Source organism: Oncorhynchus mykiss, chromosome 25, assembly GCF_057628025.1.
Source record: "Oncorhynchus mykiss isolate SJ-2025 chromosome 25, ASM5762802v1, whole genome shotgun sequence".
NCBI lineage: Eukaryota > Metazoa > Chordata > Actinopteri > Salmoniformes > Salmonidae > Oncorhynchus > Oncorhynchus mykiss.
The window spans coordinates 56383724-56407000 of NC_143046.1; the positions used below are offsets into that span (position 1 = coordinate 56383724).

At 41.6% G+C, this 23277-nt stretch overlaps 2 protein-coding genes across 7 annotated transcripts in view; one reads left to right on the top strand and one right to left on the bottom strand.

Annotated features, from left to right (window-relative positions):
- Positions 1-9053, top strand: part of LOC110504187 (zinc finger protein 395) — a 29790-nt gene extending 20737 nt beyond the window's left edge. For all 6 annotated transcript variants that reach the window (XM_036962428.2, XM_036962429.2, XM_036962430.2 and 3 more), the window contains exons 9-10: positions 6273-6391; positions 6627-9053. In XM_036962428.2, coding sequence (XP_036818323.2) covers positions 6273-6391; positions 6627-6738 — 231 coding nt within the window. In that variant the 3' untranslated portion in view covers positions 6739-9053. The remainder of the gene's footprint in view (positions 1-6272; positions 6392-6626) is intronic.
- Positions 9054-9382: 329 nt separating this feature from the next.
- Positions 9383-23277, bottom strand: part of LOC110505327 (prepronociceptin-like) — a 28498-nt gene continuing 14603 nt past the window's right edge. The window contains exons 2-3 of the mRNA XM_021584501.3: positions 14955-15104; positions 9383-11480 (exon numbers count right to left, since the gene is read on the bottom strand). Coding sequence (XP_021440176.2) covers positions 10860-11480; positions 14955-15080 — 747 coding nt within the window. The 5' untranslated portion in view covers positions 15081-15104 and the 3' untranslated portion in view covers positions 9383-10859. The remainder of the gene's footprint in view (positions 11481-14954; positions 15105-23277) is intronic.

A 23277-nucleotide genomic window follows, 5' to 3' on the forward strand; every position in this document is an offset into this window, starting at 1 on the left:
GTATATTTGTCAGGGACCATCCACAAAAAATGTATTGCACCAGATTTATCTTCCTCCTTCAGTTCACATCTGCAGCAGTTATGTGCAGTAGTGTATACAGAGATTTTACTACAATTTACTACAAATTAAGTGTTTTCAAAGGCTGGTCATGGCTCACATCAACACCATTATCCCAGAAACCCTAGACCCACTCCCATTTGCATACCGCCCTAACAGATCCACAGATGATGCAATCTCAATTGCATCTACACTGCCCTTTCCCACCTGGGCAAAAGGAACACACCTATGTGAGAATGCTATTCATTGATTACAACTCAGCGTTCAACGCCATAGTGCCCTCAAAGCTCATCACTAAGCTAAGGACCCTGGGACTAAACACCTCCCTCTGCAACTGGATCCTGGACTTCCTGACTGGCCGCCCCAAGGCGGTAAGGGTAGGTAACAACATATCCGCCATGCTGATCCTCAACACAGGGGCCCCTCAGGGGTGCGTGCTCAGTCCCCTCCTGTACTCCCCGTTCACTCATGACTGCACGGCCAGGCACGACTTCATCACCATCATTAAGGGGTCCAAGCACACCAAGACAGTTTTGAAGAGGGCACGACAAAACCTATTCCCCCTCAGTAGACTGAAAAGATTTGGCATGGGTCCTCAGATCCTCAAAAGGTTCTACAGCTGCACCATTGAGAGCATCCTGACTGGTTGCATCACTGCCTGGTATGGCAACTGCTCGGCCTCTGACCGCAAGGCATTACAGAGGGTAGTGCGTACGGCCCAGTACATCACCGGGGCCACGCTTCCTGCCATCCAGGACCTCTATGCCAGGTGGTCTCAGAGGAAGGCCCTCGTCATAGACTGTTCTGTCTGCTACCGCATGGCAAGCGGTACCGGAGCGCCAAGTCTAGGTCCAAGAGGCGTCTAAACAGCTTCTACCCCCAAGCCATAAGACTCCTGAACATCTAATCAAATGGCTACCCAGACTATTTGCATTGCCCCCCCTCTTTTACTCCACTGCTACTCTGTTATTATCTATGCATAGTCACTTTAATAACTCTACCTACATGTACATATTACCGACATTTCCTCGACTAATCGGTGTCCCCACACATTGACTCTGTACCGGTACCCCCTGTATATAGTCTTGCTATTGTTATTTTACTGCTGCTCTTTAACTACTTGTTATTTTTATTTCTTATTGTCATATTGTATTTTTTATCCTGCATTGTTTGTTAGGGGCTTGTAAGTAAGCATTTTACTGTAAGGTACCTGTTGTATTCGGCGCATGCTAATATATTTTGATGTGATTTGAAATCCCTGGGAGGGCCGCATAGTCCAAATAGTGTAAAAGATTCCAGGGTTTTTCTTTATTTTATTTTTTACTTTTTTCTGTGTTATAGAATAATAGTGAAGACATCAAGACTATGAAATAACACATATGGAATCATGTAGTAACCAAAAAAGTGTTAAACAAATCAAAATAGATTTTATATTTGAGATTCTTCAAAATAGCCACCCTTTGCCTTGATAATCGGGGCAGCAGGTAGCCTAGTGGTTAGAGCGTTAGGCCAATAACCAAAAGGTTGCTGGATCGAATCCCTGAGCTGACAAGGTTCTACCCCCCACTGTTCCCTTTTAGGCCGTCATTGAATTGTAGGTGAACGGATGATCTCCACATGTGTGGCTCCCACCGTCAAGCATGGAGGAGGAGGTGTGATGGTGTGGGGATGCTTTGCTGGTGACACTGTCAGTGATTTATTTAGAATTCAAGGCACAATTGACCAGCATGGCTACCACAGCATTCTACAGTAATACGCCATCCCATCTGGTTTGCTTTTAGTGGGACTATCATTTGTTTTTCAACAGGACAATGACCCGAAACACACGACCAGGTGGTGTAAGGGTCATTTGACCAAGAAAGAGAGTGATGGAGTGCTGCATCAGATGACCTGGCCTCCACAATCACCTGACCTCAACCCAATTGAGATGGTTTGGGATAAGTAGGACCGCAGAGTGAAGGAATAGCAGCCAACAAGTGCTCAGCATATTTAGAAACTCCTTCAACACTGTTGGAAAAGCTTTCCAGGTAAAGCTGGTTGAGAGAATGCCAAAAGTGTGCAAAGCTGTCATCAAGGCAAAGGGTGGCTACTTAGAATAATCTAAAATATATTTGGAATTGTTTAACACTTTTTTGGTTACTAAATTAATCCATATGTGTTATTTCATAGTTTTGATGTCTTCACTATTTTTCTACAATGTTGAAAATAGTACAAATAAAGAAAAACCCTAGGTGTGTCCAAAATTTTGACTGGTACTGTACATTTTTTGAAAAAGTACTCAATTGTCATACTTGAGTAATAGTAAAGATATCTTAATTGAAAATGACTCAAGTAAAAGTGAAAGTCACCCAGAAAAATACTACTTGAGTAAAAGTCTAAAAGTATTTGGTTTTAAATATACTTAAGTATCAAAAGCAAATAGAATTGATAATATGTACTTAAGTATCAAAAGTAAAAAAGCGTTTCAAATTCCTTGTATTTTTTATTGAACCTTTATTTAACTAGGCAAGTCAGTTAAGAAGAAATACTTATTTACAATTACAGCCTACCCTGGCCAAACCCGGACGACCCTGGCCAATTGTGCGCCGCCCTATGGGAATCCCAATCACAGTGGGATGTGATACAGCCTTGATTCGAACCAGGCACTGTAGTAGAGGTCGACTGATTATGATTTTTCAATACCGATACCGATTATTGGAGGACCAAAAAAGCCGATACCGATTAATCTGATTTTTTTTTAAACTTTATTTGTAATAATGACAATTACAACAATACTGAATGAACACTTATTTTAACTTAATATAATACATCAATAAAATCAATTTAGCCTCAAGTAAATAATGAAATATTTTCAATTTGGTTTAAATAATGCAAAAAACATTAAAAAAAACATTGGAGAAGAAAGTAAAAGTGCAATATGTGCTATGTAAGAAAGCAAACGTTTCAGTTCCTTGCTCAGAACATGAGAACATATGAAAGCTGGTGGTTCCTTTTAACATGAGTCTTCAATATTTCCAGGTAAGAAGTTTTAGGTTGTAGTTATTATAGGAATTATAGGACTATTTCTCTCTATAGCATTTGTATTTCATTAACCTTTGACTATTGGATGTTCTTATAGGCACTTTAGTATTGCCAGTGTAACAGTATAGCTTCCGTCCCTCTAGTTAGCGCGCGCTAACTAGCTAGCCATTTCACTTCGGTTACACCAGCCTCATCTCGGGAGTTGATAGGCTTGAAGTCATAAACAGCGCAATGCTTGACGCACAACGAAGAGCTGTGGCAAAACGCACGAAAGTGCTGTTTGAATGAATGTTTACCCGTCTGCTTCTGCCTATCACCGCTCAGTCAGATACTTGTATGCTTGTATGCTCAGTCAGAGCATAGCAGGACACGCTAGATAATATCTAGTAATATCATCAACCATGTGTAGTTAACTAGTGATTTTGATTGATTGTTTTTTATAAGATAAGTTTAATGCTAGCTAGCAACTTATCTTGGTTTACTGCATTCGCGTAACAGGCAGTCTCCTTGTGGAGTGCAACGAGAGAGAGGCAGGTCGTTATTGCGTTGGACTAGTTAACTGTAAGGTTGCAAGATTGGATCCCCCGAGCTGACGAGGTGAAAATCTGTCATTCTGCCCCTGAACAAGGCAGTTAACCCACCGTTCCTAGGCGTCATCGAAAAATAAGAATGTGTTCTTAACTGAGTTGCCTAGTTAAATAAAGGTATAAAAAAAATATTACTTTTTTTTTTTGATCGGAAAATCTGCGCCCCAAAATACCGATTTCCGATTGTTATGAAAACTTGAAATCGGCCCTAATTAATTGGCCATTCCGATTAATCGGTCGACCTCTAGACTGTAGTGATGCCTCGTGCACTCAGATGCAGTGCCTTAGACCGCTGTGCCACTCGGGAGCCCGGGTGGTGCAGACGGCATAATTGTATTTTTTTTATTAAGTGGCGGATAGCCAGGGGCACACTCCAACACTAAGACATAATTTACAAATGAAGCATTTGTGTTTAGTGAGTCCATCAGATTAGAGGCAGTATGGATGGCCAGGGATGTGAACTGGACCAATTTCCTGTCAAAATGTAACGAGTACTTAAGTACTTTACACCACTGGTGCTGTATATATATATATTTTTTTTTATTTATTTTATTTTATTTTATTGTTTTATACATTTTCGGTATGGAAAAATGCTTTCAATGTAAACGTAAATGACTTAAACCAGATATAAAGTATGTAGGACAGATAATATAATTGTTGAGAACTAACAATCACCAAAATAAAAGCTAGATCATCTGGGAGATTTGAAAATTCCCAAAACAATGAATTTAGCAATGAAAATGTCGTTATTATGTTTGAGTAAAACAACACAGCATTAGCCATGGCCAAATGCATAGAATTGCAGGAAATTTCAGTTGAAGTCGGAAGTTTACATACACCTTCGCCAAATGTTTTTCACAATTCCTGACATGTAATCCTAGTAAAAATGTTAGGTCAGTTAGGATCACCACTTTATTTTAAGAATGTGAAATGTCAGAATAATAGTAGAGAGAATTATTTACTTCAGCTTTTATTTCTTTCATCACATTCCCAGTGGGTCAAAAGTTTACATACACTCAATTAGTATTTCGTAGCATTGCCTTTAAATTGTTTAACTTGGGGCAAACATTTTGGGTAGCCTTCCACAAGCTTCCCACAATAACTTGGGTGAATTTTGGCCCATTCCTCCTGACAGAGCTGGTGTAACTGAGTCAGGTTTGTAGGCCTTTTAGCTCGCACACGCTTTTTCAGTTCTACCCACAGATTTTCTATGGGATTGAGGTCAGGGCTTTGTGATGGCCACTCCAATACCTTGACTTTGTTGTCCTTAAGACATTTTGCCACACCTTTGGAAGAATGCTTGGGGTCATTGTCCACTTGGAAGACCCATTTGCGACCAAGCTTTAACTGATGTCTTGAGATGTTGCTTCCATATATCCACATAATTTTCCGTCCTCATGATGCCATCTATTTTATGAAGTGCACCAGTCCCTCCTGCAGCAAAGCACCCCCACAACATGATGCTGCCACCCCCGTGCTTCACGGTTGGGATGGTGTTCTTCGACTTGCACGCCTCCCCATTTTTCCTGCAAACATAACGATGGCCATTATGGCCAAACAGTTCTATTTTTGTTTCATCAGATCAAAGGACATTTTCCCAAAAGTACGATGTTTATCCCCATGTGCAGTTGCAAACCGTAGTCTAGCTTTTTTATGGTGGTTTTGGAGCAGTGGCTTCTTCCTTGCTGAGCGGCCTTTCAGGTTATGTCGATATAGAACTAATTTTAATGTGGATATAGATACTTATGTACCTGTTTTCTCCAGCATCTTCACAAGGTCCTTTGCTGTTGTTCTGGGTTTGATTTGAAATTTTCTCACCAAAGTACGTTAATCTCTAGGAAACAGAACGCGTCTCCCTCCTGAGCGGTATGATGGCTGCGTGGTCCCATGGTGTTTATACCAGTGTACTATTGTTTGTACAGATGAACGTGGTACCTTCAGGCGTTTGGAAATTGCTCCCAAGGATTAACCAGACTGGTGGAGGTCTACAATTTTCTTTCTGAGGTCTAGGCTGATTTGTTTGATTTTTCCATGATGTCAAGCAAAGGGGCACTGAGATTGGAGGTAGGCATTGAAATACGTACACCTCCAATTGACTCAAATGATGTCAATTAGCCTATCAGAAGCTTCTACATCCATGACATCATTTTCTAGAATTATCCAAGCCCAACAGTCATCTTAGTGTATGTAAACTTCTGACCCACTGGAGTTGTGATGCAGTGAATTATAAGTGTATGTCTGTAAACAATTGTTGGAAAAATTACTTGTGTCATGCACAAAGTAGCTGTCCTATCCGACTTGCCAAAACTATAGTTTGTTAACAAGAAATTTGTGGAATGGTTGAAAAACAAGTTTCAAATGATGTAAACTTCTGACTTCAACTGTATAGTGGCACCCTGTCCTTGTTTCCTTCCTTAATCTGCAGATCCTTTCAAATCAGTGCAGGTGAAGGAGAGGAGACTTGGAAAATAAGCCTTTTGATTGGATGGTATTTGTGATTCTGCTCAAATCCCTCTTCATTACCTCTAACGCAGGCAGTAATAAAATGTGTATGTTCTGTCGTTTTTCTCTGCTTTTCATCTGTGTGTTTCCCCCTCTGTCCACCAGGGCGCACCATTCCTTGTGCGGTCAGTCAGTGTGGGAGAACAGTGGCTGCAGCAGCAGAATGCCCCAATTAGGCCACACCCTGCCAGCACCTCTCCCCCACGCAGCCACTGGACCTCAAGGTGAGCTATTATACTATACTATATACTATTACTACTGTATTGCTATTGATAACATATCTGCCTCAGTCAATTTGAGTCTACGGTCATTTGCCTTCTCGCATCCCTCTATGCATCCCTCTCTACACATGTCTCTCTGTCCAATTCCATTCATACATTTACTGTCAACTAACTCAATCTCTGACTCTCTCCCTCTTCCATCTCCTCTCTCTTTCCCTCCCTCCCTTTCTCTCTACAGGAGGATCCGTGGCGAGGCTAAGAAGTGTCGTAAGGTCTACGGCATCGAGCACCGGGATCAGTGGTGCACCGCCTGTCGCTGGAAGAAAGCCTGCCAGCGCTTCCTCGACTGAACTCCTAACCGAAGAAGAGAGGGACGAAGAGAGAAAAAGAGATATGGAGGAGAGAAAGAAAGTGAGAGACTGCCAGAAGAGAGGAGCAGTCACCTCTTCAAGTGAAGACTGAGGAAAGATCTGGGGGTCAACCAGTGGAGCAACATGTACGTTGGTGTTTATTTCTTTTATTTTTTTATTCGTTTTTTTGTACTTTTTACAACTTTACTAAAAGTTTTTTTATGTACTTTGTTCATGTCTTTGAGAACTTCGGGTTCTTGTGTGTTGGTGCTCACGGTGAACTTGGCGGGCGCAGCTTAATGACCTATGACCGGTAACCTATGATCTATACCTGCAGCATAGTCCCGCATCTCAGTTCCTCTGTCTTCCTGCCCAGTGAGGGGCTATACAGGAAGCAGACTTCTTCTCTTCCAAATCTTTGGCCGTATCCTATAACCAGCAGCTCGTCTATACCCAGCAGCTATATAGAGGATCCCTATTGCTCTATGACATCATGCCGTCCATAACTTGGCTTGGGAACAAGGCTTTCTGCTTGTTGCCAAGGGTGGACATGAGCCAGGCAGGTGCTGAGCAGAATATCTGATCTGTAAATCAATCCAACTTCCAAATGCCTGGGCAAGAACAGATCCATATGATACAAAGATTAACCGATACATTCACGCTTTGGCTTTTTGTCAGTGTAGGTGGTGGAGAATGAACAATTAGGAGAAGAAAGTAAAGTGATACAAGGAGGGAGTTAGCCCTAAGTAGCAGAGGTGAAGCTTCATTAAATACTTAGTAACAAGCATGCTAAATACAGGACCTATGTCAGAGAGGAGAGATGCTGGACATCAACTTGTTCAGTTTTTTGTTAATAATGTATACCATCTGTTATCAATTCCATAAAGTGCGCTGATTGGCTGGGAGAATCCCCCTTGACCTATAGGATTCCATCTGCTCATGATCTACCAATCAGTAAGTTGTAACCTGTAAGTTGTGTCTTAAACATTGAGAGTTGTAATTGGAGGAGATGTAAAATGCAGATTTGGGATTCATATGCCCAACCCGTCTGATGATGTGTTTATAAGCCATTTATTCCTGCAAATTCGTATGTAGCTTTTTTATTGTAATGGGCTTTTTTAAGGAAACAAAAATAACGTTTTGTCGACGTCGACTATGTCATTTGTATTGTGTGTTTCGTTATATTATCCAGCAATGTTGTGTCTATATTTTGCAACTTGTCGTTTTTTCTAAGATGTGTTAAATACAATGTTCCGCCAAGAATTACGATGTTGTGGGATATAGGAATCAATTCACATACTTTAGACCAATCAGATGTCATACACACTGATTTTCACTTCTCTGACTATGATGCAAGCAACTGTTAAAAGTTAAAGACTCAGTATCTCGTCCTTGTTGTTAGCAGCTACTGTAGCTATCCTTCCTGTTTTGCCTTAGTCTTCTTTGTTCGGGTCAACAGATCATCTGTAAGAGCAGCCATTTTGTAAGAGCAGAGTCTTTTGGGGGGGGGGGGGGGGGGGGTTACACCAGAAATGGTCTATAATATAGCCAAGTAACAGGCTTTAGTTACACTAACAGATATAATTTTAAGCACTGTAGTTTATTGTTAAAGAGACACTATGCCAGAATAGGACATGGAAGGATTGGGTCCTTTTACAACATGGAGGTCATTGGCAGGTTGTGTCTTACATCATTGTAATAAAATTAAACATTTGTATAATATATTTGGGCAGGAATCTATCTCCGTACATTTGTCATATACTTGGATGGCCAATAACCCATACCGCTCTCATTAGTGGCGATACACTAATTTAATTTAATTATCGCGGTTCCTGGTTAGATGTGGAATGTACCAATAATAATATCTTAAATATGGTGCCGGCATTGAGTCTGAATGCATTTAACAGGCTAAGTTAGGCTTATTTTAAAATGATATGCTGCTCGGGGGCATTGTGGCCCTAACCCAAACCCTTGTCACTCTACCACCTATTGTAAATGAACATGCATACATCTCTGTTAAAAAAGCGTTTAATGAACGTTCGGCATAAACGGATGTTTCATATGTTAAGACCCAAAATATATTCATGATTGTTTATTGAAACTCATGTTTCCTTGCAGTAAGCCAATGAATCCACAGAAGCAAAAAAACAAAACAATTGTATTTATATATATTGTCCTATGTATGTACTTAGAGAAAAAACAACTGTTGAATAAAGTATAATTTGTATTATGATGCACTCATTTTATATGGAATCTGAAATGTTTTTGTCTTTTTGATGTTGAAATATACTTGATAAAGATTTATCCTGTCGAAAGTAGTCTTCTATTTTGTAGTGTTTAAAACAAATCTTGTCCTGGGCCTTTTAAGATAGATGTAAAGTTATATTTAAATATGCTCCAAAATATGTGACGGAAACTACTCTAGGCTTTCCATTTTGGCTTATGAGCCTGTATCTATACAGGAGATTTTATTCAAGAGAACATGATGATGATCATTATTATTATTATTATACAAGACAATATTGGTCTGGAAATGTTCTGTGTAATAAATGGGGTGTTGTGGGATTGATACAGTATAAAATGATGTCATCATCTTGTGAACATTCTAGAACATTGGAACAAAACACCTCAAGACACAGAATCATTTGCTGCATGACAAGCCACAAAATAAATAGTAAACTATCTTTATTGATATGTTCAATTTCTGCTATTTACAGGTTTTATACTGCACAACAAAATGGTTTCACATAATAACAATGTAAAGAAAAACAACACTGTTCACACATACAGTAGGCTACATCTGTGTCTGCTTCAACAAACACAAGCCAAGGTTAATTTCAAATCAGAACATTAGTTTTGCCAACAGATCATTTGTATATGAGCATGGATAACCTCCTGCAGTCTTATACAGTAGGAATAGTTTGTTGTACCAAATTATAGTAGACGCTATCAGGGTTGATATTGAAGTTTGGAGAATATTTAGAGAATATTAAGAAGTTCTGAACATGTCAATAGGTTACAGATTGAGCCATCCACACACCCAATAATGAGTTTGTGTTATATATCAAATAGTCATGAACGTATAGTAGCACATTTTCAATTGGAAATCTGAAAGATCATTTTTGGTCAGCCACTAGAGGGTAGCACTATAAAGAGAGTGACGCCGTGATCCGCCAAAGACAGTCTCCCTCTCTCATGTACTGATGTACCAAAGGCAGTACAGTAGCCTATCGATAGGCAGAAACGGCTTCTCCAAGACATCCCCGATAACGCTTGTAGGCGATGTCATGGCGACGTTGGCTAGCTAAACTCCGGCGTAGAAACACATCATCCGGGTCTAACGGTCGTCTCGCGCAGAACTGCGCATGTGCAACCTGTCAAATTAAAAGCACTCCTTCGATATGCAGTTGTTTTTGACGAAAATAAAAACGTGCCAGTTTGTCACTTTTACGAGGTTGGAGTAATAGCATGTTCAACTACTTATCACATTGGCTCGAATCTAGGTTGTGCCTTTAGAGTGTTTAAATGAACATCTAAGGAATAATTTTTCACTTATCTCATTATTGACTTCTCAAACCCCAAACCTTGGTCTGCTTGGTCTATTTCGAAAGCGTTTACCGATGTCTCGCGATGTTGCGGCTCTGGGTTTAGAAACTTTGTGGATGGTTCAGAAAATCAATGAAAACTTCACTAGTAAGTCATTGAAATCGATGAAGTTTCCACTGAATTTTCCCATGTAATACTAATAGCCAAGATTGATGAAGGCAAAATTTGTTTGAAAAGTTACATTACAGATACAGTATGGAAAAGCAAAGCGAATAAAGTGTGTTTGTGTGACTATAATAATAATCCAGAGTGATTCTCTGATAAACCATTAATAGCTGTATACATTGTATTTTTTACATTTTTTAATTTTTTTTTAGCTTTTCTTCATGATATGTTGATATCGCTATCAATGAGAAATATACAAGACTGAATCTATAATGCTCCAGTGTGGATTTTCATGAGAGGTTGTGTTCAGAACAGAAGTTTAATCACCACCGTGGTGACGGATTTGAATATTTAGGGGAGGGTCTGGGGTTTGCTAGGTTATGGCAGGGATACGGTTGCTTTGGGCATGGCTACACCTCGTTCTGTTGGGTGATGTCAGTGGAGTAGCTGTTGTAGGACTTGCTGGCTCGGGTGCTCATGCCCAGGTACTGCTTCAGGAACTCACTGAAGCGTTTCTGGTTGTTCCACTTGCGGGCAGATTTCCGGACGCCTATGAACCCGCCGTAGCGCTTCTGCAAGGGCCTTCCAGGGCCCATCAATTTCCTGTAGCCGTGCCTTCCCTTCAGGAACCCCCCAAAGCGCTTTGACAAACTTATCCCTGCCGGTCCGTCCTGCTCTTTCTCTGTCGCGCTATCCCCCTCTTCCTCGTCCATTTCCTCCATTTCCCGGGGCAGCTGGGAGTTGTAGGCAGCATCGGCGAGAGTTAGCTGTCTCTCACTGCCCAGCTCGTCTGTCCCCAGAGCACGGGCCACGTGGTCAAACCTCTGCAGGGCTGCTGGGTACATCAGCCCCTCATCCCCCTGTTCCTCTTCTTCCTCTGGCAGCATGGCCTCCACCTCCTCCTGGGCCCGTTTCAGCATGTCAGCGCCCCCTATGGGCAGGAATGGTAACTGTGGCGGTGCCAAGACCTTGCGACACAGGTCCCAAATGAAGGCAGGGGAGACGTTACTGTCACACTCCACTAGACATACCTGAGAGGAGAGAGGGAGGAAAACAGAGCACATGATCGTTAGATAGAGAGAGAGAGAGAGAGAGAGAGAGAGAGCGAGAGAGAGAGAGAAAAAAAGAAAGAAAGAAAGAAAGAAAGAAGGAAAGGACAAACCAAAGTTATGATTTGTTAGTTATTGGTTCATTCCCCAGTCACCATTTTGTCCAGGGGCTGTACAGAGCAGAGGAGGCTGCTGAGGGGAGGATGGCTTATTATAATGGCTGGAATGGAGTTAATGGAATTGTACCAAACACATGAAAACCACGTGCTAGATGTGTTCGATACCACTACATTTTTATCCGTTCCAGCCATTACTATAAGCCCGTCCTCCCCAAATAAGGTGGCACCAGTATACTTTCTGTCAAATGCTGACGTGAAAATGGCTTTATGCATTTCATTGAGATAGACGATGATACACCGTCAGACACTGGGATTCCCATTGTGAGGGTGGCAGGCTAGAGCCAAAAGATTGCTGGTTCGAGAACCCGAGCCGATGTGCCCTTGAGCAAGGCACTTTACCCTAATTTTCTCCAGGGGCGCCGTACTACTATGGCTGACCCTGTAAAACAACACATTTCAACCCACCTATCTGGTGTATGTGACAATAAAACATACAGTATATGTATTTTTTAAAGAATGATAGCAAAATGTTCATGATGCCCATGAAGACATCGTACTGTTCTTCTCTCGCCCGAACATAGTCCTTTCTTTGTCTTACAAATACCTCACCTTGAATTAGTATGGCGTCCATGCTATCTAAATGGTCTTTGTGTGAATATATATCTAGAATCAGTCAGTGGGTTTGGGGTTTCTCTGAACGCATCACAGTCTAGTCTCGCAGTCTCTCAGTGGAGATTCTCCACATCAAAGCTGAACCTGCTATCAACGCATACACACACAAATATTATCCTTATCTCAGGGTGCCGAGTCATACCAAAGAATATAAAACATGGGACCCTATGTACAAAGAAGTGAGGGAGATGATAGATCTGGGGTAAGGCCCTGCGATAGACATGCGTCCTGTCCATAGGGTGTACTTGTACATCAAGCTGCCTCACGCTACAGAAACAGGAGATAAGCTCCTGCTCCAATGAGCCGTTCCGGCTTGTACAAGCCAAGGCTGCTTACTTACATAGGAGAGAACGTAGCAGAATACACTGAAGCAACTAGACAAAGAGGGGGGTCGGTGGTGCGCTAAACCTCCAGCAGTGAGATGGAGAGAATGGAGAGGGCAGAACACTCACTTCTATCCTCAGGAATCAATTAGCCAGCGCAAATGAAAAGCCAGATGCCGGGAGGCTGGGAGGGCATAATGCTAAGAGTCAGATATCGTCAACAATATAGGAGATAGATTGTGGGGAGAATGACTGTGGTGAGGGAAGGGTCGTTTTAGAGAAGGATGAGGGCAGAGCGTGATGGATGCAGGGGTGCGGGGAGTGAGGGAGATGGTAGGTGCGTCTGTGTGCGCATGCATGCGTGTTTCTCTATGGGGGGGGTCCCAATCTCTCTTCGACGACGGCGAGCGCTCTATTTGTGACATCATCAATCTCTCCAGGCGGTGGCAGTGGGCCAACCAGCTGCTGTTTATTGTGTGTGCATAATTAGCCTACGCTCTAAGTTAACTGAATCACCAAAGCTGTTTAAAGCCAAAGGAGCATCTCCTGAGTGAATTAGCTCTATCACCCCACAGACAATCAACCTATTAAAGGGGCAGTGCTTTTCCTGTTTTTTTTTATATTTCCACACTATGAGGTTGGAAATAACACTCAGAAGTTGTGAAAATGATATTTCCCTTTCAGTGTAAGAGTTTATTAAAAATTTTGAAAAAACACGTGGATTTTCAGCCTGTTCAGGTGGAATGGAGTTTTTGGCCCACAAGCATGACATCACAATCTGATGTGATTATTCTGACCAATGACCATTTGTATCTTATTACTTTGAAGGGTTAAACAGGTAGGCTCTAGAGTCTAGACGATCCTATCCGCCAATCATGGTTGTGTATGTAAATATTTTACATTTGTATCAACACTCCCACACGATCAGACTGAGCATTTTAAGAGCACAAGGAGGCTCAGGGAATTAAACACACACAGTAATTTATTAGACATAAAGTGATGATTTAAAAATACAATTTAAAACACTGTTAGATTCAGTCAGTCCACTGGTAACACAGTCAGAGTTCCTTGAGATGGTACCCCTTTCCTGCAGTCGAGTGACCGAAAGCACCCTCTAGAGGCCTCGTGGGTGGGACGTTAATATTTGTAATAATTTCATAATTAATAAACATTATATATAGTGTATGTAAAAATATTTTTTAAATCCGGTGTTCCTATGTTAAACAATTTTGTTATATTTTAGTTTTATGTGATGTATATAAAGTGTAATATTGAAATGCAAACTCAGAATTGAATACAATTCAACTCTATATCTGACATAGTACCGGTGTCATAACCAGATCTAGATTATGACAGCGAGATGGACAACAGGGGATTTAATCTGTGTTGAAGTTGATCTCTTGGGGCATTATGTGACTGAGGCAGGGCTAGGCATAGACAGATAAGAGGAATAGAGACATATACTGAACCAATATATAAACGCAACATGCAACAATTTCAAATATTTTACTCAGTTACAGTTCATATGAGGAAATCAGTCAATTTAAATCAATTCAATAGGCCCTAATCTATGGATTTCTCATGACTGGAAATACAGATACGCTTATGTTGGTCACAGATACCTTAAAGGAAATGGGCCTCACAATGGGCCTCACAATGGGCCTCACAATGGGCCTCACAATGGGCCTCAGGATCTCGTCATGGTATCTCTCTGTGCCTTCAAATTGCCATCGATAAAATGCAATTGTGTTCGTTGTCCGTAGCTTATGTCTGCCCATACCATAACCCCACCATGGGGCACTCTGTTCACAATGTTGACGTTAGCAAACCGCTCGCCCACACTACGCCACACACGTGGTCTGCGGTTGTGAGGCCGGTTGGATGTACTACCAAATTCTCTAAAATGACGTTGGAAGCAGCTTATGCTAGAGAAATTAACATTCAAATCTCTGGCAACAGCTCTGGTGGACATTTCTGCAGTCAGCATGCCAAAACTGCACATTTTAGAGTGGCCTTTTACTGTCCCCAGCAGAAGGTGCACCTGTGTAATGATCATGCCGTTTAATCAGATTCTTGATATGCCACACCTGTCAGGTGGATTGATTATTTTGGCAAAAGGAGAAATGAATGCTCAGTAACAGAGATGTAAACAAATGTGTGCACATCATTTGAGAGAAATAAGCTTTTTGTGCGTATGGAACATTTCTGGGATATTTTATTTCAGCTCATGAAACATGGGACCAACACTTTACATGTTGCATTTGTATTTTTGTTCAGTGTAGAAGAACAGAGTGATAGACGGATGGAGGATAGGTGTTGTTGGTGGCTTAGGAGACCCTCACCAGTGTGTTAAAGTTGATCTCCTGGGGTAGGATGTGGCTACAGGCCAGGCAGTCCTCCTGGCAGTCACTACAGTGTCCCAGAACACAGAGACACAGCAGCAACAGGGCCCATAGGGGGGTCTTCATTGTCCTCAGTATCGATAGGACAACCTGGGACAGGACACAGGAGAGAGGTCAGAGGTCAATTCACGGTATTCTGCACAGTCATCATTCACAGTGAACAGCCAGACTGAAAGAGGGGGAGGGAAGGAAGGAGTGAGAGAGAGAATCGGGGGGAGAGAGAGATACAAGGACACAGACAGACATGGCCGACCGACCGACAGACAAAGATAAGTGATAAACACTAAAGCTTTTGTTTATCTGGGAGTTGTATCGACCTTGGCAGTGAACCAGTCCTCTGTTTTGTGACAACAACGACGTAAGACACACAACAGCTGTTTGTACATCATTAACCAAACTCATCATCGCCTTAATTGAACCCTGAATTAGCGCTTCTGGCATGATGGGAGGGAGCACAATGGCCAAAAGAAACGGGGTGATTTCAGAAGCATTGAAGCATTTCGGAAGCATTGATGCATTTCGGAGTCTTTGTTTTACTGGATTAGTCATCAGGAAGAGATTGGAGATATATGGAGAGAGGAATCCGAAGCTGTGTTGCACTTGTAACAAACAGAGAACAAGGAATATGCCCATGCACTGATGCACACACACACACACACACACACACACACACACACACACACACACACACACACACACACACACACACACACACACACACACACAAGCATGATATCACTGACCACACCATGTATATGTCAATGACGCACACACAAATGCCCAAAAACTGCAATTAATAGATGTGTAACTATTATAGAATTAAAATAATTAGAGATTAAACTTGTTTGTCAGGGACATTACATTTGAATTGTACTGAACTATTTTATTAACTTGCAGTAACGATGATTCAATGTTATCATTCATATCCTGAGAGCAGCTTACCTACACTCTTTAAAAACTGCTTTAGTATAGATAAACGGTAGTTGGAAAAGGATGAGTGCGATTGTAGAACATCATGTGTGAATGAACACAGAAAGGGAAAAGCAGTGATCTTGAAAGTAGTTTCTCTCCTTTCGAGAACAGTTCATACCCCTTTTTATGTTTTCAGTTTTTCAAGTACTTCATTGAGTTCAGTGCTTCCAATGCAAAATGCAGGTCCCAGTGCAGCATCTCAAACCGTTCCTATTTATTTTTCATAGAAACTAAATGGATACAACAAATCAAGTCTCTACTGTATGAGACATGGATATACACTGAGAACAGTAAATACCCAGAAAGCGCTGACCATTCACCTGTGACCCCAAGGGGAACTAGTAACGCAAAGTATCAGAAAGTACAATGTGTTGTCCATTGCTGTTACTCTACGTCATTCCCTTGAGGGAAGTACAAGAGAGTGCCCGTATTTCATGAACAATCTGTAGTGTTTACTGGTTATTATTCCCCATTGCAGTGAACTTGGACACTTCCAATCGCCTCTCTCTATTGTAGAATCAGCACTTCTACTACAAACAGTAGAAACACATCTCTTTCACGTCCAAAACTGTGACATGTTGTTCTTCTCGGCCACCCTCCTCTAACTCAGTCAAGACACAAAAGCCACTTCACCACTCCTCATCAAATCGATATCCTCCTTGAGTGAGTTTCTACTTAATGGTGTCCCGTGGAACAGCTAAAGAAAGGCCGGCAGGTGGCGAGTGATTATAATGTAGGGGAGTGAATTACAAATACGATACGAGGGGATCGGGCAGGGCGGACAAAGGAGGGGTTGCAGATGGTGTGGTTTTAAAACCACCTTATTAAGTTACATAGATTTTTGCAGGAGATAGCTTGGTTCGTTCCTCATGGCTAGACATTGGAAGACCGGTTGAAGGGAAGGTAATGAGATTGAGGCTGAAGTATGATGTTCTCTGTGTATCCCAGGAGGTTCTATAGACTATCTACAGTACATCAGTCCCTCCAGGATTCCGCCATTCTGCGCTTGCAATTTGTTTAGCAAAATCAACCATTCATATTATGCGAGGGCTTGCAAATTTGGCCAGTCATGGCACAAAATAATCAAATCATTGCAACATTATCACATAAAACGGACCCATCACCGCAGTACAAAAAGAGGGCTCGCAATTTCAACCAATCACTGCACATTTACTGTATAATATGGTTCAATCAAGACACACTTAAATAAACACCCTCGTCAGCGCATTTTCACGACAAATTGGATAAAATAATTGCGTATTGCCATGCAAAATGTCAGAATCTCCATAGCAAAATCAAGCATTTTTGCTCGCAAATGTCACAAAGAATCAGCCTGGAGGTCTGGAGTGTCCTACTGTTTTTTCTTTTTCTTCTACTCTTTAGGTAATTGATTAATTGATTGATATCACTGGTTGGCCAGAGAGTCTTCTCAACTGGTGTCCCAGGTCTGAAATCAGTCCTTGATTATCTGGCTCGAAGGACCACGTTGAATTAGTGAAGTCACTCGAAAAATTCAAGAAATGCACTTAATTAAGAATGAAAATCAGCAGTGTTTCTAGCCTCAAAGCCTCCGGATTTGAGAGAAGGGGATATGGGATTGATGTGAGTTAAGAAAAGCCCAAGCCTCAGAGGTAACACTGCACTTGAAATGTTCAGCAAGTGAAATGTTCAATGTATTTCCTTAAACGTCCTCTGTGTTGTGTGCTTTTTCTTTCACCCTTGACATGTTCATTTTGACACCTGAAGGAGCACCAGGTTCTGATGGAATCTCTACCAATGGCATGTCCATCTTTTTGTGAGAAATTACACTGGTCACTCAAAACGTTTATGAATATTTAAATCAAATCAAATGTTATTTGTTACATGCGCCGAATACAACAGGTGTAGGTAGATCTTACCATGAAATGCTTACTTACAAGCCCCTAACCAACAATACAGATCAAAGAAATAGAACTAAGAAAATATTTACTAAATAAACTAAAGTAAACAATTAAATAAAAAAGGAGCACAAGAAAATTATATAACAATAACGAGGCTATATACATGGGGTACCGGTACCGAGACAATGTGCAGGGGTACAGGTTAGTCGAGGTCATTTGTAAAGTGACTATGCATTAATAATAAACATTGAGTAGCAGCAATGTAAATAGTCCAGGTGGCCATTTGATTAATTGTTCAGCAGTCTTATGGCTCGCAGGAAGAAGCTGTTAAGGAGCCTTTTGGCCCTAGACTTGGTGCTCCGGTACCGCTTGCTGTGCGGTAGCAGAGAGAACAGTCTATGACTTGGGTGACTGGAGTCTTTGACAATTTTTTGGGCCTTCCTCTGACACTGCCTAGGATATAGGTCCTGGATGTCAGGAAGCTTAGCCCCAGTGATGTACTGGGCTGTATGCACTACCCTCCGTAGCACCTAATGGTCAGATGCTGAGCAACAAAATGTGTTGTTGTGCCCTCTTTACAACTGTCTTGGTGTGTTTGGACCATAACAGTTCGTTGGTGAGGTGGACACCAAGAAACCTGAAAAATTCTCGACCTGCTCCACTCCAGCTCCGTCGATGTTAATGAGGGCCTGTTCGGCGCTCCTTTTCCTATAGTCCACGATCAGCTCCTTTATCTTGCTAACATTGAAGGAGCATTATCACATAGGTGTTCCTTTTGCCCAGGTGGGAAAGGGCGATTGAGATTGCGTCATCTGTGTATATGTTGGGGCGGTATGGGGCATTGGAGTATCACTAGGTTTTCCGATATGTTGGTATTGATGTGAGACATGACCAGCCTTTCAAAGCACTTCCTGGCTACCGACGTGAGTGCTACGGGGCGGTAGTCATTTAGACAGGTTACCTTCGCTTTCTTGGGCACAGGGACTGTGGTGGTCTGTTTGAAACGTAGGTATTACAGGGAGAGGTTGAAAATGTCAGTGAAGACACTTGCCAGTGATTAGTGATGATTAGTAAATGGTTTATAAGGACCTATATTAAACATCTCATGAATTATCCTTTGAATCATTAATACAGAATTTAAAAGTTGTTTATACACATGTGAATAACTAGCTTACTAACATTTACAATTGTGAGAGCAATAAAGAATAAATAGTGAGAACTGTTTGTTCATTACTTTCAAATGGTTTATTACTGAACGTTATTATAACGTGCTCTTACCTACCCACAAATACTGTTTATTGTATGCAGGGGTCAGATACATCCATGATATGAAATACGGAGTCCAACTCTATGAGGGTTCATGATCAGACCAAAGCAGCCATGCCAGTACCAGTGTAAATACCACTGGGTTTGAGCCACTGATATGATTAACAAATGAGCCTTGTGCTGAAAGCACCATTGGGTTCTCAAGCTCCATTGAGCACTCGTGTGTGTGTGTGTGTGTGTGTGTGTGTGTGTGTGTGTGTGTGTGTGTGTGTGTGTGTGTGTGTGTGTGTGTGTGTGTGTGTGTGTGTGTGTGTGTGTGTGTGTGTGTGTGTGTGTGTGTGTGTGTGTGTGTGTGTGCGTGCGTGCGTGCGTGCGTGCGTGCGTGCGTGCGTGTGTGTGTGGTATGGTGGGACCAGGGAAACACACATCCAGTATGATTGACAACGTCCCTATCGACAGAAATGCATAATCAGGAAGAGAAATGGAGTAGAAAGAATAAATAAACGCATGAACAATTCTGTTGATGTGCATTATGACATCACAACAGGTTGTGAGTGTGGCACTGCAAATGAAAAGCATGGATAAAGAAAAATATGTAGAGAAATTTCAGCTACTGCACAAAAGCCCTCTACAGCTATTGTCAGAAAATTCTCTACAAGCACAGGACAACTATGATAAGAAAAAACAAAGACATATTTGCAATTAAGTTGAACTTATCACTTTGCCTTGTAATAGGAGGGAGAGGCCTAGACAGACAAATTGCTGTAGGAGAATCAGCCATGGGTGAATAATCCGGATTTAACACTTTTCTTGAGATTAGTAAATTATTTTACGTTTCCTGGCCTTGATGAGGACACTGCGGTAATGAGGAAAGTGTTGAGAGAACAACGGAGAGATACAGAGAGATAGTGGACCAATGATGTGGCCGGAACACTAACTCATCCGGAACCATAGAATCAGAATGGGTTCAAATTCAAATGCTTTGTCCAGAACCTTCTTCTGTGGAACGACGTGTCTAACATGATGAACATTCAAGCTGGACTGAAATGGAACTAAATGTTACAGCAGCCAGAGAGAGAGTGAAGGATAGATGAACTGTTTGCCAATATTGGCATAGATCATTCAACACTTTTGAGATAGAGGCATTTGGATGTCTTCTGACGTACACTTCCATAGTCTAACACCATATGAGCCTCATACTTTACAGTTGAAACTCAAGCCAGCTTCAGTGTTCCACAGAGAGAGAGGGAAAGGAACCCCAATCCCACACATTTATTTCTCACCCCATCCTATTCAACACATAAGTGGTGTGCGAGAAGGGCCGGCACTATCTCTCTCGTGTATTTCTATTTCATTTAACCAATTTTGAATTCAGTCTGTAACACAAAATGTGGAATAAGTCAAGGGGTATGAATACTTTCTGAAGGCACTGCAGCTGAGTGAGAATAACAAAGTCAATACGGGCTCCCTAGAGATCAGGGCTCCTGGGCACGTGCCCTGCATGCTGACTAGACTAACTACCAATCTAAAAATTGGTAGCTGACATGGATGATTGAAGGACTGTCATTGACTGACATAATAAGAAAAAAAACAAGATAAAAACTGCTGATGCACAACCAAATTTCAAAATTGCACCGGGTTAACGTAACAATTTGTTTTTCTTTTTTTTGGTCTGGGGCCCTGAGCGACCGCTTACGTTGCTTATGCCTGGAACCGAACCTGTGTGTGAGGCAAAGAGAGGTAATGTAAGTGATCAGAGGTTAAAAAGGCTACGGCTGCCACTATCTAAGAGGTGTTTATATTGTCCCTCAATTAGAAAAGGAATGTACCATAGGAGCAGAATGCGCACACACACACACACACACACACACACACACACACACACACACACACACACACACACACAGACACACACACACACACACACACACACACACACACACACACACACACACACACACACACACACACACACACACACATGATTTTGCCAGGCACAATACTGTATGAAATATTATTTTCCCAGTATCTGCAGAGTTTTTCCGTCACGCTCTCATTCCCTCCTTCACACCTGCAGCTCATCAGCAGGTCCCCCTCTCCAGATAGCCCAGCTATAATTGTTTAATTAACCGGCTTATTGCTGAGTAAATCACTTAATTAAACACAGTAATTGGGTTATCAAAGTCCTCTGGTGAATCTGACTGCTAGACCTGCTAATAATAACCAAAAAATGATCCATGGGGTCTGTGTCTTTCTTGACTCTGTCTGTCTGCTCCCACTACAGTCAAAGGAATAGGACCAGTGTTCTGGGGAAGGCTGGGATTCAATCCGATGGCGCATTGTCTGCTATGCACCATTTGAAGGTATTTTCTGATGGAGCCGACATATTCAGCGAATACCGTAAATGCGGTCTCCGCGAACATAGAAACATTGCCTTTACATGCCACATAGCAGACGAAGAAGATTATGATTGAAAATAATAAACAATGTAAACAAGGTGCTTCAACTTGACATCCTGTTTGGTCCGTGTCTAGAACATTTCAAGCTCATGACTTCAATGGATACAATAAAGACAAGCTATTAGGATAGAATGGTACTGAGGGAAATTAACAACCACAACCTCTACCGAGAATGCCAGTCACGACAATATTCTTCAACACATTACAACTTTATCGATGAACGAGGGCAGATCAGTGACAAACGTCGATACACCATGCCAAACATCAGCCTCTGTATCAATAGTATACATCACTAACTATCAGTTAAATGTATCATCTTCCACCCTGTAAAATCACATCAGTATTGGTCCCACAGCACCACGGATCAATATAGCGATAGATTGATATAAACTTAGAGCAGTGGAGGCTCATCATTGGAAGGGAAGGACCATCCTCCTCAGTGAATTTTATTTAAAGAACAAATAATTCAACATTAAAAAGTTATCATTGTTATATAAAACTGTACTAAATATAATCACATCACCAGATAATTGATTAAAACACACTATTTTGAAATTAAGGTCTACTTTAGCCTCAACAGCACTCTGTAGCGTAGCACTAAGGTGTAGCCGGAGGACAGGAAGCTTCCGTCCTCCTCTGGGTACATTGACTTCACTACAAAACCTAGGAGGCTCTTGGTCCTCACCCCCTTCCATAGACTTACACGGGAATTATGACAACTTCCGGAGGACGTCCTCCAACATATCAGAGCTCTTGCAGCATAAAATGACGTTCTCCACCCAATCAAAGGATCAGAGAATGAATCTAGTACTGAAAGCATAAGCTACAGCTAGCTAGCACTGATATAAAATGTGGTGAGTAGTTGACTCAAAGAGAGAGAAAGACAATAGTTGAACAGTTTTGAACCAATGTATTTCTTCCAAAATTAAGGAGAAGCAAGAGAGAGAGAGATCACATTTTTTTGCACTTTGAGTTTCACTTACTTACTTAGCTAGCAAATACAGCTAGCTAGTTTAGCCTAATCAAACACCCTGCTCAAACAGAGGGATGCTAACGTTAGCTAACTGGCAACCCAACACAACATTGGAACTCTTCCAAGTCAAGGTAAACTTTTGGGCCAGCCGGTTTAAGTGCTAAACTACTTACTGACTGTACACTAACGTTACTGCATGATTGTAGCAGGATTACTAACACATTATTTCATTAGGTATTTTGACTATTGTAATGTTCGCTGGAATAAATATCGGACCAAGCTGCAGCGTGATATGGTTTCCACATATTTTTTCATTGAAAACAAAAACAAAAACAACAAAGAATACATAAAAAAAAAAAAAAAACGTGACAACAGAGGTGCAACATGCACTAACTCAAAACAATATCCCATAAAACACAGGTGGAAAAAATGCAACTTAAATATGATCCCCAATTAGAGACAACGATAACCAGCTGCCTCTAATTAGGAATCATACCAAACACCAACATAGAAAAATTAAACTAGAACCCCACATAGAAAATAATAACTAGAAAACCCCCCAGTCACGCCCTGACCTACTTTACCATAGAAAAACAAAGGCTCTCTATGGTCAGGGCATGACAGTAGTGGCGGTGGTGGCTCTGGTGCGGGTCGAAGAGCCCGCTCAGCTCGCGAATCCACCATCTTTGGTGGTGGCTCTGGTGCGGGCCGAA